General features: G+C 53.6%; 1 protein-coding gene across 6 annotated transcripts in view; it reads right to left on the reverse strand.

Moving 5' to 3' along the window:
• The window catches only part of LOC113903700 (ninein-like protein), a 96684-nt gene that overhangs the window by 29678 nt on the left and 47948 nt on the right, over positions 1-19058 (reverse strand). For 3 of the 6 annotated variants that reach the window (XM_027560260.1, XM_027560261.1, XM_027560262.1), the window contains 8 exons: positions 13210-13382; positions 12641-12707; positions 9554-9744; positions 8773-8925; positions 7151-7318; positions 5481-5617; positions 4125-4265; positions 31-205 (listed from right to left, as the gene is read on the reverse strand). In XM_027560260.1, the coding sequence (XP_027416061.1) occupies positions 31-205; positions 4125-4265; positions 5481-5617; positions 7151-7318; positions 8773-8925; positions 9554-9744; positions 12641-12707; positions 13210-13382 (1205 nt within the window). Of the gene's footprint in view, positions 1-30; positions 206-4124; positions 4266-5480; positions 5618-7150; positions 7319-8772; positions 8926-9553; positions 9745-12640; positions 12708-13209; positions 13383-14001; positions 14027-19058 lie in introns of those variants that run through there. The other 3 variants (XM_027560258.1, XM_027560257.1, XM_027560259.1) reach the window with 2 other exon arrangements.

Here is a 19058-nt window from a genome sequence, read left to right on the forward strand (position 1 = left end):
GGCACCCCGCAGCACCATGAACCCCCCTACCTTCAGGGCCAGGGTCAGCTTCTCGTGGAGGCCGGTCTCCTCCGCCTGCAGGCGCCTCAGGTCCTCCTCCAGCCCGGCCCTCTGCCGCCGGGCCTCCTCCCAGAACAGCTCGCGTTCCACTTCCACCTCGGACCGCAGGAGGCTCAGCCTCCCCTGGTAGCCCTGCTCCAGGCGTCTGCAAAGCATACGGCACACGGTGCATCGGGGGCTCATCTGGGCCTCTCCCTCCCCGGGGTCTCCCGTCAGCACACTTGGCCTCAGCACTGGGGACACATTTGTTTCCGCCTGATAGATGCGGGAGCTTCAGTGTTGTGGAGAGGCGGAGGCCTCATGAACTGCCCCCCTCGAGTCTGGCAGAGGTGACCCCACACAGACAAGGGAGCCAGCGGGTCCCTCGGCCCATGGGGCGAGCTGGCAGGTGACTTCTGGGTGGGTCTCTGGCACCCCTTGGCCATTCAACCTTTTCCACGTCATCAAAAAAAAAAATGCATTGGTAAATAAAGGCAGCATCAGGGCCCTTGGTGACTGAAGGCGCAGAGAAGTCAGCCTCCACCACAAGCCTTGGAAAACTAGCACACAGCGAATCCCAAGCAGACAGAGGATGGGGCAGGGCCCTTCCCCTCAGACTCTGCAGTGATCTTTTGCAACAACCATTTCTATCAGCAGGGAAAACAGTGCCAAACCTTAGCTTTATCACTAAAGCTAGTGGAGCTGAGCTATTTAAAATCCTAAAAGATGATGCTCTTAAAGTGCTGCACTCAATATGCCAGCAAATCTGGAAAACTCAGCAATGACCACAGGACTGGAAAAGGTCAGTTTTCATTTCAATCCCAAAGGAGGGAAATGCCAAAGAATGTTCAAACTACCACACAGCAGCACTTATTCCACATTAGCAAAGTAATGCTCAAAATCCTTCAAGCTAAGCTTCAACAGTACATAAACCAAGAATTTTCAAATGCACAAACTGGATCTAGAAAAGGCAGAGGACCTAGAGATCAAATTGCCAACATCCACTGGATCATAGAAAAAGCAAGAGAATTCCAGAAAAACATCTACTTCTGCTTCATTGTCTACATTAAAGTCTTTGACTATGTGGATCACAATAAACTGTGGAAAATTCTTCAAGAGATGGGAATATCAGACCATCTTACCTGCCTCCTGAGAAACCTGTGTGTGGGTCAAGCAGCAACAGAACTGGACATGGAACAATGGACTAATTCAAAATTGGGAAAGGAGGACATCAAGGCTGTATATTGTCACCTTGCTTATTTAACATAGAGAGTACATCATGCAAAATGTCAGGAGAAATATCAACAATCTCAGATATACAGATGATACCACTCTAATGGCAGAAAGCAAAGAGGAACTAAAGAGCCTCTTGATGAGGGTGAAAGAGGAGAGCGAAAAAGTTGGCTTGAAACTCAACATTCAAAAATCTAAGATCACAGCATCCAGTCCCATCACTTCATGGCAAATCGAAGGAGAAAAAGTGGAAGCACTGACAGATTTCATTTTCCTGTGTTCCAATCCCAAAGAATGTTCAAACTACCACACAACTGCATTCATTTCACATGCTAGCAAAGTAATGCTCAAAATCATTCAAGCAAGGCTTCAAAAGTATGTGAACCGAGAACTTCCAGATGTATAAGCTGGATTTAGAAAAGGCAGAGGAACCAGAGATCAAATTGCCAACATCCACTGGGTCACAGAAAAAGCTAGAGAATTCCACAAAAAAACACATATGTCTGCTTCATTGACTACACTAAAGCCTCTGACTGTGTAGACCACAACAAACTGCAAAATTCTTAAAGAGATGGGAATATCAGACCACCTTACCTGCCTCCTGTGAAACCTGCATGCAGGTCAAGAAGCAAAAGTGAGAACTAGACAGAGTACAACAGACTGGTTTACAATTGGGAAAGGAGTACGTCAACGCAGTATATTGTCACCCTGCTCGTTTAACTTATATGGAGAGTACATCATGTGAAATGCCAGGCTGGATGAAGCACAAGCTGGAATCAAGATTGCCAGGAGAAATATCAATAACCTCAGATATGCGGATGATAAGCACCCTTAAGGCAGAAAGTGAAGACCTAAAGAGCCTCTTGATGAAAGTGAAAGAGGACAGTGAAAAAGCTGGCTTAAAACTCAATATTCAGAAAACTAAAATCATGGCATCTGGTCCCATCACTTCATGGCAAACACATAGGGCAACAATGGAAACAGTGACAGACTTTATTTTCTTGGGCTCCAAAATCACTGCAGATGATGACTGCAGCCATGAAATTAAATGATGCTTGATCCTTGTAAGAAAACCTATGACCAACCTAGACAGCATATTAAAAAGCAGAGATATCACTTTGCCGACAAAGGTCCATCTAGTCAAAGCTATGGTTTTTCCAGTAGTAACACACAGATGTGAGATTTGGACCATAAAGAAAGCTGAGCACCAAAGAATTGATGTTTTTGAACTGTGGTGTTGGAGACAACTCTTAAGAGTTCCTTGGACTGCAAGGAGATCAAATCATCATAAAGGAAATCAGTCCTGAATATTCATTGGAAGGACTGATGCTGAAGCTGAAATTCCAGTACTTTGACCACCTGATGCAAAGAACTGACTGATTGGAAAAGACCCTGATGCTGGGAAAGATTAAAGGCAGGAGAACGGGACGACAGAGCATGAGATGGTTGGATGGCATCACTGACTCGATGGACACGAGTTTGAGCAGGCTCTGGGAGATGGCGGAGGACAGGGAAGCCTTGTGCCCTGCAGTCCATGGGGTCGCAAAGAGTCAGACACGACTGAGTGACTGAACAACATCACTGAAACAGTTGCTTAACAGGATTCTCAAACCCAGTATATGTAGACTGAAGGTAAGTGGAAACTCTTATTTCGGCAGAGCCTGCCTGGGTCCGCAATAAATTCGACTGTGGTCGAAACCAGAAACGATTGGCTCGGCCTCCCTCAGACTCACCACAGAGCTTTGGGGCACAAGGGCAGCTGTCACTCAGGGAAACAATTTGATGAGCGTGATTAACCTAAGAACCTGCAGATCTTGGGGCGAGTTTTACAAACTTGATCATATCACTCCCCTCTTTAAAGGGGAAATGTGCAGTAACATATGGCAGAGCCTCATGACGGGTGCTCAGGAAGGATATGCAACATTCACCTCTCTGAAAGCGACCACACGCACAGGAAGAAGCGAGGGACGCGTGAGAAAGGTCAGGAGCGACAACCTCTGTGGACGTGAAATGTTTGCTTTTATTTTTCCTCGTGTGTGTATTTTCCAAGTTTTCTACAATGAACATGTATCCTTTAATACTTTTCTGTTAGAGTAACCTAACACACAGGAGGCCTGGTTGGCTGCCGTCTATGGGGTCGCACAGAGTCGGACACGACTGAAGCGATGTAGCAGCAGCAGCAACCTAACACAACTGCAAACACTATTTCTAAAAATGTGCCAATGATACCGTGTTACTCGTGGAGCAAAATCCAAACACCCACATGGCCCTCGAGGCCTTGTGTCCCCCAACCAGATTCTTGGATGGAGATAACGAGTCTCTGGTTCTCTGACTCAGAGAGAACTTCACCGAGTCCCTTCGGGGTGGTCGGGAGAATCAGGTCAACCAGGCTGAGACCAACGCAAATCCATTCTCAGCTCCCCGACTGATGGCCTGAAATCAGTCACCGTCGGCTTGTGGGCGCTTGGGGAGGGCAGCGCTGGCCGCAGAGGAAGGGCGTGTGCAGTCAGGCTGCCCCCCAGCGGGGAGCCCCAGGAGCCCCATGTGCGTCCAGAGGGGACCCGGCACCTCCCCTGTCTGGGATGGAACCGAACGCGGCCACAGCAAAGAACCACAGGGAGGCAGGTGACACATCGAGAGAGAGGGAAAGACTTTCATAAAGGTCAGAAATGCTTTCCTCTGGTCTGTCTGCCACCAGCCGGGCTGACTCTGCGGAGTCCGCTCAGCCCACTTCATGGGTGATGCCTGGTCTGCGGGCTCCCTGCTGCGGGCTCAGGTGAGACAGCAGGGCCTCAGCTGGCAGCAGCCTGGGCCCACCATCCGCCCTGGCCCAGGACCCCGGCAGGACCTACCTGACCTTCTCCTCCGTGAGCTGCTCCAGGGCAGAGTGCAGGTCATCCGTCTCCTTCACAAACTCCAGGTTCCTCTGCTCAGCTTTCTCCAGGTCTTGCCTGGCCTTATCTCGCTCCCTGGCCATCTGCTCCACCTGCTCCCTGCAGAAAGGAGGGAGGGATCACTGGGGACACTGCTCTGGGCCTAGCGAGCCAGTCTGAAGGAACAAACTCGGCTGGCCTAAGAGTGCTGAGCAGTGGCCAGCGCTGGGCTGACTCACCTCCTGTGCACGCGTGCCAAGTCACTGCAGTCATGTCTGACTCTGTAATCCTATGGACTGTAGCCCTCCAGGCTGCTCTGTCCATGGGATTCTCCAGGCGAGAATACCAGAGTGGGCTGTCATGCCCTCCTCCAGGGCATCTTCCTGACACAGGGATGGAACTTGCATCTCTCAGGCCTCTTGCGTTGGCAAGCGGGTTGCACTAGCATTGGCAAGTGGGTTCTTTACGACTAACGCCACCCGGGAAGCCTGACCCTCCTCCTACCAGGATGGTTTCTGCAGCTGTTGAGTCTGTTTTACAGAAGTACATACAGCAAGAAGCCAACTGGCTTGCAATGGGGTTTCTAGCAGGTTTCTGGACCAAGAAGTTTGAGCCTGGGGCGTGCAGTGTTCACCCCTCCAGACGGCCTTAGAAGAAGTGGGAAATTATCCACACTCCCTCTTGCCTGCAGCTGGGCCTGGGGCCCCAGGGATCTCCAGCACCTAACCTGGGACTGGACGCATGAAGGGGAGAAGGGGGCCACCCCTTATCCTGCCTGGTCACAGCCTTGCCAACTGTAGCCTAGCACCTAAGAGCCAGGGAGTTGCCCAGCGCAGAGGAGACTCCTGTCTCTGTCCGGTCACCCCAGACCCTGCCTGAGGCTCAGTGCACTGGCTATCCTGGTGCCTGTTTTTCCCACTGGAGAAGCACCGAGCTTGTCTCCCTTCCTCATCCTCCCAAAGCAGTCTTCCTTTGGGCCCCTCTGCAGAGTTGCCCGATGTCAGAGGTCTCATCTGTCGGTACCTAACGAGATGCAAAGTCGTGAGGATGGAGATTGGAATTACTGCCAACCTCTTCTGTAGCTTCAGAGCATCAATAAAAATACAGTAACAATCTCTGTCCCAACAAGCTCAGTAGATGGATGGCCTGAATATCCAGCTCAACTGGAGCCAAACCCAATTAAAAAGGAATACATTCTTGGCCCAATCTCCATGCCGTGCTTTGTGACCATGCTGGAAGCACCCTTTCTTCTCCCGCAGGCTGCCCGTGTCCTGGGCGAGGAGGCCAGCCTGGCCAGAGGCACCCCACGCCCCTCCGCCCCAGGGGGGCTCTTACTGGCAGAAGCTCAGCTCCTGGCGGTAGCAGGCTAAGGCTGCCTGCTGGGTGGCCCCGCCCACCATCATGAGCTCATTCTCCAGGGCCCAGGTCAGCTCCAAAAGGTTCACCTTCTCGTCCACACTGAAGTCAAGGCTCTGAAAACACAAAGGCCCATCGGGCAGGCAGGATGAGTGGGTCTTCAGACATTTGCTGGCTCTCTCAGGCCCAGACCTTACTGTCCCAGTACCATCCTTTTCTGTCTGCAAAGTCTCCACCTCTTGGATGAAGCCTCTTCCCTGCTCCCATCCCTCTGGGGTACATCTCCCCAGGTCCCTGTCAACACTGATGTCCCCCTCCCACGGTCAATATACAGCTCCTCCCCTCTCTGTCCCTGCTTTAGAGGCGGGCATGACCCAGGATGGACAGAGTCCCCCTTCTTGGACAAAGGGACAGACACAGAAGAGGGCATATGCAAGCAGAGGACTTAGGGGATTGATAGGGAGGCTGGAGGACTTTTCCTCTGTCAAAGCAAGTGTATAGACCACGGGGTCCTGGGGAGCCGTGCAAGAGTGCTTGACCTGAAGCCAAGACCCAGAGACCAGGAGAGTCCTAACAACCCCCAGAGCTGGGACTCCCAAGCCTAAACATCCTCCTCCTTCCCCAGCTGATCACAAAGATCCCTGATGTCCTCCTCTTGCCATGTGTGAGTTGAATTCTTGCCATTTCAGACACAAAGAATCCTTAATATATCTCTGAACAGCACGAACAGACATAGGAACAATGTGGGTTCTGTTGGTGGAAACGATTGATAGAGCGATGAGCCACAGCCAGGCATTTCCGAGAGTCACAGCCATTCCCCCTCGGGATTGGGGTAGGTAAAGTTAAAAGAACAGAAAAACGGTGCTTTCTGTATTTTACCATAGTAAGAAAAAGAGTAGGCTGGGAACGTCCACGCACCTGCCGGCGGCCTAGTGACAACGCGGGTGGCGTGGCTGCTCTCTCGGTGACTGGTGCTTGTGACTACAAGCTGCAGACACACGGGTGGGGCAGGCACATGGCAGGGCCCACGGGGAAGCCCTTCCTGTAAAGCGGGAGATGGGGACTTGAACCTCCACGCTTCTCCATGGCCCCGAGGGCTTCTGGGAGAAAAATGACAGGACGCTAAAGCGTGCGGAGCAACCCGGAAGCTGCCGCCACGACACGCTGAGAGCACGCTTCTCAGCAATGAAATCACGCTTCTCAGCAATGAAATCACGGGGGGAGCAGAGGACGAAGAGGTCTGGGCAGCAGCTTCCAGATTAGAAAAACCGCACGACACGTGTGGGCGGCGCCTCCTGGTGTCCACGCCCACGTGCTGCAGTCACTAAGAGGCCCTCCTGTCCTCCAGGACCCAGGATCCGCTCGGAGGCCGACACGCACTACGGGGTGTCTGAGATACTGAAACCTACCCTCTAAAGGATTTGTTTGGGGCTGTGGGCTTTCTCTGCTGTTTACTTATTATGTTTCTAAGTTAAGAGGTGCTACATATCGATATCAAAAAATAAAGCAAAAAGTGAGGATGACGGGCCTTCCCTCCATGGGGCCTGTGTCTGCGAGGTTCTCTGTCCAGCCTCCCTCATGGGCAGCGGCTCCCCCCAATCCTCCCGCCCAGACGCCTCTGCTGGGGCAGCCGCGTGACCGGCCCACACCTGCAAGACCTCCCTGCCATTGTGAACGCCCTCCTGGGCCCACAAGGAGATGATCTGCTCCGGGAAGGCGAAGCCGCTGCCGTCATCCACACTGCAGAAGAGGCGGGGGCCCGAGCACACGGACACGAGGGACGATGTGGTGGTCTGGCCAACACTCTCCTCCGGGACCTGCACACGGGGACCAGCGCTGTGAGGACCGCGGGCCTCCCCGCGCACCTTCCCTGACCTCACCACCTGTGCTCGGCGGGCGCGGCCTCCCCCTGATTCCTGCTGCAGGGAACAGGGTACCCAGAGGACCTGCGGGAACTGCAGGCTCAGCGGAGGAGACCCGAGCTCAGGGCTCAGGGCCGTCTGCCTGAGGCTGTGCGTGGGGATGCCCCAGCACCTGCAGGGCCCCCCGAAGTAACTTCTCTCTAAACAAGCAATGGCTTCTCGCCTGTCCTCCCAGAGGAAGAGCCTGGGAAGGCACACACCAGCCGAGGGAAACCCAGTCTATGCATAGAAACCCAAGATGGGCTTCAGAAGAGGTCGAGCGGCCTGAGCAGAGGGCACGTGTCCTCAGGATTCAGGGCTGGAGACAAGAGCAGAAAAATCCCTCGGCCAGAAAGCTGACGGGTGAGGCTGAGGTGTGGCCGGTAAGCTGCTTCCTGCCCCAGGGAGGGCCCCCAGGACACGCATTGGCTGTTGGGGCCCGAACAAGGAGGAGCAGCGGCCCCCTCCTCTCTGAGGTGGGTGTCCCCAGACCACCAGACCCAGGGGCTCGCCTGATGGAGCAGGAGAACCTCGGTCTGCTGCACAAGGCCCCACACCTGCAGCCCAGTCACACTGGTGTCCACACGCACAGGACATGGCCCCGGGGCCATGTCAGCGCTTCCTGGGCAGGAACGAGGGGCCGAGGCCCCTGGGAGGAGCCCTCCTCCGCGGGCTGTGGGCACCATGCAGTCCCTGCCCTCAGGTGGCCAGGCACTGTCCTCACTACCCTGACTCCTTCCCCGTCTCAGTGGCTTCAGGGGCAGAAACCTGATTTTCGGACGCGCCCAGCCCAGCAGAGAACAAGGCCACACTGTTCCTGCACCACCGCCCACAAACTACGGGACCAACCACGTTGCCAAAGAGGCGGCAGCAAGACTCCCCAGGACAACCGTGCCCTGCGGTGGAAGAAGGAGCCCTGACCACCCTGGGACAGACATGAAGCAAACTCACCGGCCAACATCACAGTGTAAATAAAGTCTGCTTGACTCCAGCTGGACTCGTGCAGGATGAAAAATGGGAATAACACAGCTCCAGGAGAGCCTGGAGGGCTAGTCCCGGGGAAGGCACGGCCCTGATAGTGACTCTGCCCCCCAGGGAGGAGGGACCGGGTGCGTTTGGTGGAACGCAGTGTACCCCAGGGAATCCATATGAGACCCCTATGAGGTGCGTCCACTTTACAGATGAGGAACCTGTGGCACAGAGAAGGCGAGCAGTTCACCAGTGGCGCATAGCCAGGCAGAAGCGATGTCAGGTCAGGTCACTCCAACCACCTCCTGGGCACCCACTCTGGGGACCAGGCAGAGAGCTCAGGCCTTCAGGAGAGTGATGGCAGTCACCCTGGGCTTCAAGAGTTAATCGCCCCACCTTACCTGGTAACGAGACCAGGACCTGCTGGGTTTGACAAGCGGGGCCAGTTCCAGTGGTCGAGGGGACCCATGATTGAACAGGCCAAGCTGGAGCTCCTCCAGACTCACTCTGCCATCCCCATCTTGGTCCAGCTTGTTGAACAGGTCTTCAAGTTCCTAAAGAAAAGCGCCTCAGGCATCTGCTCAGAGGCTGCTCCCCAGCAGCCTTGACCGCCCCGCCCAGGCCCAGCCCCCACCCCACCAAGCAGGCAGCTTGCTATCTGAGCACTGGCTTCCTGGCTGGGGCTTGTGAAATCCACACTCCTGTCAGTTTCCACCCAGCTGAGCATCCCGCATCTCCCAAACACCCATCCCAAGTCTGCTGTGAGGGAGTCTGCTGGACGGTGGGACGTGTGTGTGCGGGACACGTGTGTATGGAATCCCAGTGGTTCACAGTCAGTAAGGCAGGGCCCATCCCATTGCACTGCCCCCTCCTCCCCTGGGTCCCGAAGGAGGGAAGGGCTGAACACAGCCGCCAGGGTCACAGCCAGATGCTATGGGCACAACCTTTGGGCTGGGCGGTAGGCCTAGGGAGACCAGAGAGGGGAGAGAGCTCCAGGCAGAGGGGCATCCTGCGTGAAGGTGGCCCGAGACGTACCCTCAGCACAAGCCCTGGGAATTAGCACAGGGTTTTAGGCCAGACAGTGACGACTGAATCTGTGTCTGAGGGTGAAGGGGTTTTCCAGGCCCGGCACCAACTACAAAGACCCAGGCCTTTGGGGCGGTCCATCCCATCCCCTCTCACCTCCTTCGCCAGGCCCTGGAGCCCGATGCTCTGGCAGACCAGGGCCAGCTCCTGCTCGGTGAGGTGGCCGCTGCTGCCCACACCCAGCTCTTCCCAGAGGCCCCAGACCCGGGTCTCAGGGGTGTCGAAGGAGTGGCTGCGGGGCTTCCGGGCGCTCCCAAAGACCTCAGAACCCCAGGTTGGCAGCTGGCCTGAAGCAGGGGAAACACACCAAGGCGGTACTTTACTCTGAAATCAGATGGACTGACAGATGGGCAGAGGGACACATGTGAGAGTCAAGCTTCCGATGGTGGCTCCATGGGGCTCACTGTGCAATTCTTCCAACTTAATTCTATGCAAAATTTCACAATAAAAGGGGGACTCTGCTGCACGTGGGGAAGGCATTTTCTGAAGGGCACCTACAGAAGCTGTAGCACCAGGAGCATACCCGCAAGCTTTGTACTTAGAATAAAAGGGCCAGATTTAAAAAATTAACATCTTGAAGGTCTTCAAAGCTGCCCAAAGCAAAGAGCACAGTCCAACAAAGGCCAATGACCCTGTCCCTTGGGCAGCCCCTCGCCCTGGCTTCATCTACCCCTGCTTGTTCTTGCCCACGTATTTCTTTTTTCTGTAATATTTATTGGGCTGCTCTGGGTCTTGGTTGCTGCATGTGAGATCTTTTTAGCTGTGGCATGCAAACTCTTAGTTACAGCATGGGGGCTCTAGTTCTCAGACAAGGGATGGAACCCGGGCCCCCTGCAATGGGACTGTGGAGTCCTAGACAATAGATCACCACAGAAGTCCCTGGCCCAAGAATTTGAAGGCAAATCCCAGCTGCCGTGTTCTCACCCCTGAGTGTTTCGTATGCACTCCTGACCCCAGTGCGACGATGGCCCTACAACCCAACAACGACGTCCCAGTTCTCTCCCAAGTCTCCCGACGGCCGATTTCTTCAACTGAGCATCAACGCAGAACCCTCCCTGTGTGTGTGGCTACTCCCCCAGAGTCGCTGGGTCACCTCCCGCCCACCCCCCAGTCCCCGGCCTCCTGCCCTCCACCCCTAACATCTCCTGTAACCTGGAACTTAGCACCAAAGGCTAGTTTGGATGCAGGGTGAGTGTTATCTTTTTTCTTTTTTTTCCCCAGCAAAAATGCCCCGAGATGGGCTGTTTTCCATACCACCTCACATCAGGAGCCACAGGGGTCTTTGAGATGCAGACTCAGCAGCAAGTCCGGGTGACAGCCGGCCTGGTTTCATAGCCTTTCTACGTTAGCCAGGTGGCTTACTGAGGTTTCTGAAGCTTTGCCAGAGAAACACCCTTTGGGAGAAGACAGACCTTGGGGTGCCCACAGAGAGCTCTCTTTAGATAAGCAAGGCTTCAAAGCAGCGCTCCTTCCACACCCAGACTGCACCACCCTGCCGACACAGGACGAGGGTCACCTGCACCTGACCAGACCCTGGCTCCCAGTCAGTGGTCTGGAGGTCTCCAGAGAGGAGTCATCTTGGCGTTTACTGTGATAACCCGACTAATAATCAGAAAGTCCTTTCCTGAGGAAAGCTAAGCCTCCATGCTCAGGAATGATGCTGTATGTTGGGTTGAGGAAAACACAAGGAAAGGGCCACTTCCAAGACCCCTTCCAGCTTAAAACATCTGAAAGTTCTATGGAAAAATGGAAAAACAGGGACTTCTCTGAAGGTCCCGTGGTTAAGAATCCACCTTGCAATGCAGGGGACTCAGGCTCGATCCTTGGTCATTGGGGGCAGGAGGAGAAGGGGACGACAGAGGATGAGATGGCTGGATGGCATCACTGACTCGATGGACGTGAGTCTGAGTGAACTCCAGGAGTTGGTGATGGACAGGGAGGCCTGGTGTGCTGCGATTCATGGGGTCACAAACAGTCGGACACGACTGAGCGACTGATCTGATCAGGGAACTCAGATCCCATGTGCCATGGAGCAACTAAGCCTGTGCCCTGCAACTAGACAGAAACCTGTGCACTGCAATGAAAGATCCCAGATGACGTGTGAAGATCCTGCATGCTACCACTAAGACCTGACACAGCCAAATAAATACATTTATTAATTAAATGTATTTTAATTAATAAATTAAAATAATAAATTAAATTAATAAATTAATAAATAAAATTTAATTTTAATTAAATTTTAAAAATAAACAAATAAATAAAGGCAGGAACCAAAAAAGGGGGAAAGCAATTCTGACACCAGGGCCTGTTCTCAGGGCTGGCAGAGAAGGTAAGTAAGTCCTGTGAGGTCTGACGTTAGTGTTTGTGCAGGAGGGTCAGTTCTAACCTGGATGGAAAGAAGCACCCAACCTGTCTCTGGGCAGAGAGCCCAACATCACTCAGTGGATAACCTCCCCGGAGCCCTTCCTCTCATCCCCTAGATTTAGTCTGAGTCCAGGGAATGTAGGAAGTGATTTTTGGACACAAAGAGGTCCATCTGCTTCATCCAGTAGCACAGACACTTGGTTCATTCACTTGACGTCCCCACGCTCAGCACTGAGCCAGCAACAGCCTCGGCCCCTGAGGACCACAGTCTGGACGGTGCTCAGCACCAGTGCAGACCTCTCACTCAGGAGAAGCTCCAGGTCAGTTCAGGTCTCCCGCTGGAGCCGTGGTCCTGCACATTCTGCCCTGTGACACACGCTGGTGAGAGGTGTCCTTAAGGAACCCGCACACCCACATGCTGATGCAAAGCACCTGTGACTGCCTTCCGGGTGCTCCGCCAGGTTCCCAGGACCAGAGCCACGTCTCGCCCTCCACTTGGGGCACATGCAGGGCCTCTGGTGAGTGGGGAGGCTGCTGGCCCAGGCCTGGCACATTAGGAAGGAGTCCCCTGGCCCATGCCTGCTGGTCGGGAGGATCACTATGACCCTAGCCAACCAACTCGCTGCTCTCTTAGCCAGCAGCCCCTGCCCAAGGATCTGACCTCAGGAATCTCAGAGCTGGGACCTCCCCAGGAGAAGGGCACCCCAGAGAGACCACCCACACTGGGCACCTCCCAGGAAATTCTCTTTCGCTGGCAGCCTGCTGCCTGACAGCCCAGCACTGACCAAAGTGGGCATTTACCACAAGGCCAGGCTTTACCTTGGGCTTCAAACAATTCATTCTGAGGCTCCTTCGCGCTGTCGGCTTCTTCATCAGACTTGAGACTCTGGAAAAACAGAAAGAGTAGGACGTCAGCCACGATTAACCTGCAGGGGGTGGATCTGCCCTGTGGATAGACTTTTTGACACGAAGGCCCGAAGCCTCCCGCAGTGGACAGCTCAAGGAGTCTCAGTGGGGGCCCCGGAGGCATCCATCGTGAGCCCACCAAGTTGTGCAGGGTGAGCCTTGGTCCAAGGGCTGGACGCGGGTGACTGTGGCTGTTGCACACCTGCCCTTTCTACCCTCAGTCGATTAGCCTTCCCCTCCTCCTGCAGGGCCAGGGCAAGGTGGTGGTAAACAGGACATGCTCCGAGACCCCGTTTCTGAAGGAGGATGCTCTGTGGCCAGAGCTGCCCTGCAGACAGAGAGACCCAGAGACACCTTAAAACAAAATGTAGGTCCCCAAATAGCCCCTCTTCCAGCAATGAGATGCCCTCTCCCGTCCTCCTGTGTCATGTCATGTGAGCAGTGACTGGGGGGAGGCGGGTGCCAAGGCGGGGTCCACCCACCTCCACGCTTTCCAGGGACGCGGAGCGGCGAAGCTTGCTCCTCGCACTGGGTCTGGCCGGCTGCTCCAGTAAACCTGGGGCTCCACCTGCAGCGCCACAGGGCTCGGGGTGGCTCCGACGGCCGTACCACTTAGAGCCGCTCACGTACTTTGGGGGCACAGCCCGGGAGGCAACTGGAAAGAAATGGGAGGCGTGTGAGGCTCTATAAAACAGACTCTGGGCCCACTTGTGCTTACAAAGATGCAGATTCGGAGGTGCGATGTGGCTCTCGAGGACAGACAGAGAAAATGCCAGAACACAGGGAGTGGCCAACATGGGGCTGGGGCTGAGACAGCCAGGCTGGGAGACAGAAGTTTCCATCCTAAACTCTTGGCATTTCCACGAAAATATGCTTTTGTTATGTGATAGAAAACTAATTTAAAAATCTAGCTTTTTACATAAAGAGGAGACAGGACTTTCCATCCTAAACTCTCAGTGTTTCCAGGCAAAATATGCTTTTGTTATGTGATAGAAAACTCATTTAAAAATCTAGCTCTTTACACAAAGAAATAACCTTCCAATAATCCAAGTGCTCTGGAGACCAGAAGGTCATTTCCCACCCACCTGACCCCACCCCACTACAGGACCCCACCTGGACAGGACACAGAGGCAAGGACCTCAGCACAGTCAGGGAGGCTCAGACTCTGCATGAGTCTAAAGTCCAGGGCAGAGGCAGGTGTGGACTTCAGCTAGGGATTCATGAGGCTCCCTTAAGCCCTAATACACCCCTGCACTTCCTTCTTCCCTCCTTACCTGCCCACATCTGTGGAGCAATGGGGACTCCGCAGGCAGAGAAGAAATGACACTGCCTCTGCAGGAACCTGTGTGGCCAGAGAGACTGGGGAGTAGGGGTGCGGCCTGGGCTGTGACAGGAGAGAACACAGGTTCGAAGGGAAGGAACCAGAAGGGGCCAGTGGGAGAGAAAGGCATAGGGTCCCAGGAAGCAAGGCCAGGCCAGGAAAACAGACCATTTGACACAGGTGGTCACGCTCCCAGGGACCAAGTACCACCTCCCTTCTTTCCTCCTCACCCAAAACTGGCCCGCAGCCCCTGACCTTGGGAGCATCAGAGGAGGAGGCTGGGACCATCCAGGCCTCCAGGAGAAACAGTGATGCCGGCGACCCACAGAAACTGAGGACAAGGGAGGAGTCTGGGGCGGAAGATGCTGAGTTCCATGTGACAGAGGACATCTAGGGCAGGCTGACCATGTCCCTGTGAGGTTATCATGGGCAGGGTCTGGCCCTGTAAACTCTCCCCATGTGGGATTCCTGGGGCTGCTGGTGAGGAGACGGCATTCCCACTGACAGGGAGAAAACGGGAGGCTTGAGCACCCCATTCAGGGAGCAGGGGCCTGCACGCAGGCTCTGCACCTGCGCTGGTTTCTGTCTACACACAGGCTGTGGCTGGTTGCTGAGCAGGGAGCAGCGGGAAGAGAAAAGCCATGCCAGGTGGGCGTGGGCAGCGGGGACACACTCGGGAAACCAGGGGGGCCTGACGGCACATGGACCCCCGCCTGGGGCTCCGCACTCCCCGCTCACCGGAGGTCGTGAGCCAGCACCACACCTGCGCCCTTGGCCTGACTGGGCTTCGGCCTCTCCTCTCCTGAGATCCCTCGGTCCGCGTCCGGAGGCCCACCTGCCCTTGTTGTGGTCCCCCCATTCTTCATTGTTTCAGCTGCTCAGCACTTTCCTCAGAGCAATGAGACGCCCAGAAATCACACACATTGGAACCGGTTCATAAATGTTCTCCCAAAGTGTCACCTCCTCCCTCCACCAGGGGGCAATGCGTCTTCAGGAACGTGTCCACGCGGCAAATCAGGCCAGGAGGGGGCAGCGTCTCACCACCCACAGAGCACAGAGCTGTGGCCTCTCGGTGGGAAGCTCTGGGGGTCTCGGCCAGTCCTCACCCGCTGCCCAGACAGCCGGCAGACCACAAGGTCAGCCGCGCCCTGTGCCTCCTGTGTGCGCGTATTTATTCATAGGAGCAGAATACCAGACTCTGCAAGTTAAGAATACGTCGGTTTAGGATCTCCCTGATGGTGCAGTGGTTAGGACTCTGCATTGCCAATGCTGGGGGCAAAGTTTCAATCCCCAGTCAGGGAACTAATATCTCAGCATGCTGAGAGGCACAGCCAAAAGATTAAACAGGCAAAAAAAAAAAAAAAACCAACAAAAATATTTTGGTTATGTGTTCTGTGATGGCCTTCACTGAATGAGTAGAACTACTGAGAAGCAGAATGTTCTTCAAAACCCCAGGCATTTGGCCCCAGGGTGCCACGCACATTCCTGGAGCATCAAAGCATATGTTTCAATCATGTGGCCTGAGTTGGTGGGAAGGACCAGCAGGCAGATTAGAAAGCCCGAGAGAGGGATGCTGTGGACTGGCCGGGGAAGCAGGTGAAGCCCATGGGGGAGACCGGGAGGGTGGCCTCCTGGAAAGCACACAGCCCAGGACGGCGGGGGCAGGGCTCACTGGGCTCTCACCACAGGGGCCGCCTGTGTGCACCAGCCCTGGCCGAGCCACCTCAGGCAGGCCTATGACTGACCCACCAACTGACTAGATAATTGAGGGAAGCTCTGAAAATTGAAAGAAGAGAAAAACAACACAAAACAAAACCGGGGTTGGTACAGAAAAGCACCAGTCACGAAGAGGACACAAGTTGCCAACTCACAGGAGTTCCAGCACAGAAAAGGGAGCAATGACACGGGCGTGGCCTTTCTCAGGCACCTTCATGCCCAGGATCACACGATCACATCCCAAGTCAGGAAACGCAAGTGGCCTTCTTCCCACCTCATGGAAGGTAAACTTGAGACAAAGCAACCAACGACCCGACCCTTCAGGTCCCAGGGCAGCCGTTGACAAGCTGGCTCCTCCCCCTGGTCAGACTCTTCCCCCGGTCAGACTCCACCCTTCAGACTCCGCCCCTGTTAGGCTCCTCCCCCTGGTCAGACTCCACCTCCTTATCAGACTCCTCCCCCCGACTAGACTCCACCCTGGTCAGACTCCACCCCCTTATCAGACTCCTCCCCCGTCAGGCTCCTCTCCCCCAAGTCAGGGCTCCCACATGGCTCCAGCAGGAGGCGGTGGGACACCAATGGATTTCAGCCCCAGGGGAGGCCGCAAGTGCTTCCCCAAGGGCCAAGCTCCAGACTAGAAAACCTCACCTGAGTAATGGGTACGATCAGCCACAGGATTTTGGGGGTTGGGGTGGGCTGGGGGCCCTCACTGGAATCTACATGAAAGGTACATAACCCCCAAACCTCCCAATGGCACCCACTGCCCCAGTCACACACCTGCTCCCGACCAAGGCCCCAACCGGGGTGTGGGAACAGACCAGGGGCCTGTGTGGGGCAGACGCCTCATAACCCTGACTGGTGGTGGAGGGAGGGACCCGCTGGCCACTGCACTCGCCCTCCCAGCACTCCTCAGATGCAGCCCCGACCGGTCATCCGGCCAGAGCACAGCAGGCGCTGCCAGCCAAGGGGTTGGCCCATCTTCTAAGGAGCACGTCCGCCATCACCTTCCCACTGGACCCACAGTCCATACCTCCAACCAGGCCTCCCTCCAGAATTCTCCCTCCACCTCCTGACCAGTTTCAAAGCCCCTCTTCACTTGTTTTGAAATATTACCTTTGTTCCACTGGCCCCACTGGAAACCAGGATTCTAACAAGTCCAAGGAGCACAGAGCACTACTGTCTGAGACAGAAGACAGGCGCAAGGCTGGCTTAGCTGGTGGCATCCTGCTTGCTCCACAAGCCTCCCAGCCTGGCCAGCACCTTACACCTGCACAGCACTTTTGATGATCAAATTCTTCCACTCCTCCATATACACTTTATCTTGTTCACACCCTTTGCTCTAAGGACATCACTTGATATTACTTGACGTTTGTGAGATTGTGACTTATAATAAATATGAATTTGGTCTTCCTCCCATCCCTTGCACAGCTTTTAAAACCCTCAGAATTTCCTAAGTGATGAGAGCAACCTCACCCAAGTTTATCCTGATGAAGTGACTTTGAGAACCATACCTTGAGATGGGCTGGTTGCTAGAGAAACCTATGATGCGATTAGAGGTTGGAACTTTCAGCCCTACCCCGGTCAGAGGCTGGATGTTGAGTTCAATAACTGATGCCCCATCACTGGATCAGTCATGATTGTGTAATGAAGCCTCCATAAACCCCAAAAGGACGGGATTCAGAGAGTTTCTGGGTTGGTGAACAGGGGGAGACTGGGGAAGAGTGAAGCCTGGAAAGGGGGTGGGGGCTCTGAGCCTCTTCCCACAAGCCCATACATTGCTCACCCTGAGTTATATTCTTTTGTAATAAACAGCTGATCCAGTAATGAGTTTCCCTGCATTCCATGAGCTGCTCTAGCAAATTAACTGAACCTAAGAAGACCAGAATGTGGTCCAGTGGAGAAGGGAATGGCAAACCACTTCAGTATTCTTGCCTTGAGAACCCCATGAACAGTATGAAAAGGCAAAATGATAGAATACTGAAAGAGGAACTCCCCAGGTCAGTAGGTGCCCAATATGCTACTGGAGATCAGTGGAGAAATAACTCCAGAAAGAATGAAGGGATGAAGCCAGAGCAAAAACAATACCCAGTTGTGGATGTGACTGGTGATAGAAGCAAGGTCTGATGCTGTAAAGAGCAATATTGTATTGTAATCCTGGAATGTCAGGACCATGAATCAAGGCAAATTGGAAGTGGACAAAAAAGAGATGGCAAGAGTGAACGTCGACATTCTAGGAATCAGCGAACTAAAATGGACTGGAATGCATGAATTTAACTCAGATGACCATTCTGTCTACTACTGCAGGCAGGAATCCCTTAGAAGAAATGGAGTAGCCATCATGGTCAACAAAAGAGTCTGAAATTCAGTACTTGGATGCAAACTCAAAAATGACAGAATGATCTCTGTTCGTTTCTAAGGCAAACCATTCAATATCACAGTAATCCAAGTCTATGCCTCAACCAGTAATGCTGAAGAAGGTGAAGTTAAACAGTTCTATGAAGACCTACAAGACCTTTTAGAATGAACACCCAAAAAAGATGTCCTTTTCATTACAGGGGACTGGAATGCAAAAGTAGGAAGTCAAGAAACACCTGGAGTAACAGGTAAATTTGGCCTTGGAATACGGAATGAAGCAGGGCAAAGACTAATAGAGTTTTGCCAAGAAAATGCACTGGTCATAGCAAACACCCTCTTCCAACAACACAAGAGAATATTCTACACATGGACATCACCAGATGGTCAACACCGAAATCAGATTGATTATATTCTTTGCAGCCAAAGATGGAGAAGCTCTATACAGTCAACAAAAACAAGACTAGGAGCTGACTGTGCCTCAGATCATGAACTCCTTACTGCCAAATTCAGACTTAAATTGAAGAAAGTAGGGAAAACCACTAGACCATTCAGGTATGACCAAAATCAAATCCCTTATGATTATACAGTGGAAGTAAGAAATAGATTTAAGGGCCTAGATCTCATAGATAGAGTGCCTGATGAACTATGGATGGAGGTTTGTGACACTGTACAGGAGACAGGGATCAAGACCATCCTCATGGAAAAGAAATGCAAAAAGGCAAAATGGCTGTCTGGGGAGGCCTTAAAAATACCTGTGGAAAGAAGAGAAGTGAAAAGTAAAGGAGAAAAGGAAAGATATAAGCATCTGAATGCAGAGTTCCAAAGAATAGCAAGAAGAGATAAGAAAGCCTTCCTCAGCGATCAATGCAAAGAAATAGAGGAAAACAACAGAATGGGAAAGACGAGAGATCTCTTCAAGAAAATTAGAGATAGCAAGGG

Source organism: Bos indicus x Bos taurus, chromosome 13 (assembly GCF_003369695.1).
Source record: "Bos indicus x Bos taurus breed Angus x Brahman F1 hybrid chromosome 13, Bos_hybrid_MaternalHap_v2.0, whole genome shotgun sequence".
Classification (NCBI taxonomy): domain Eukaryota; kingdom Metazoa; phylum Chordata; class Mammalia; order Artiodactyla; family Bovidae; genus Bos; species Bos indicus x Bos taurus.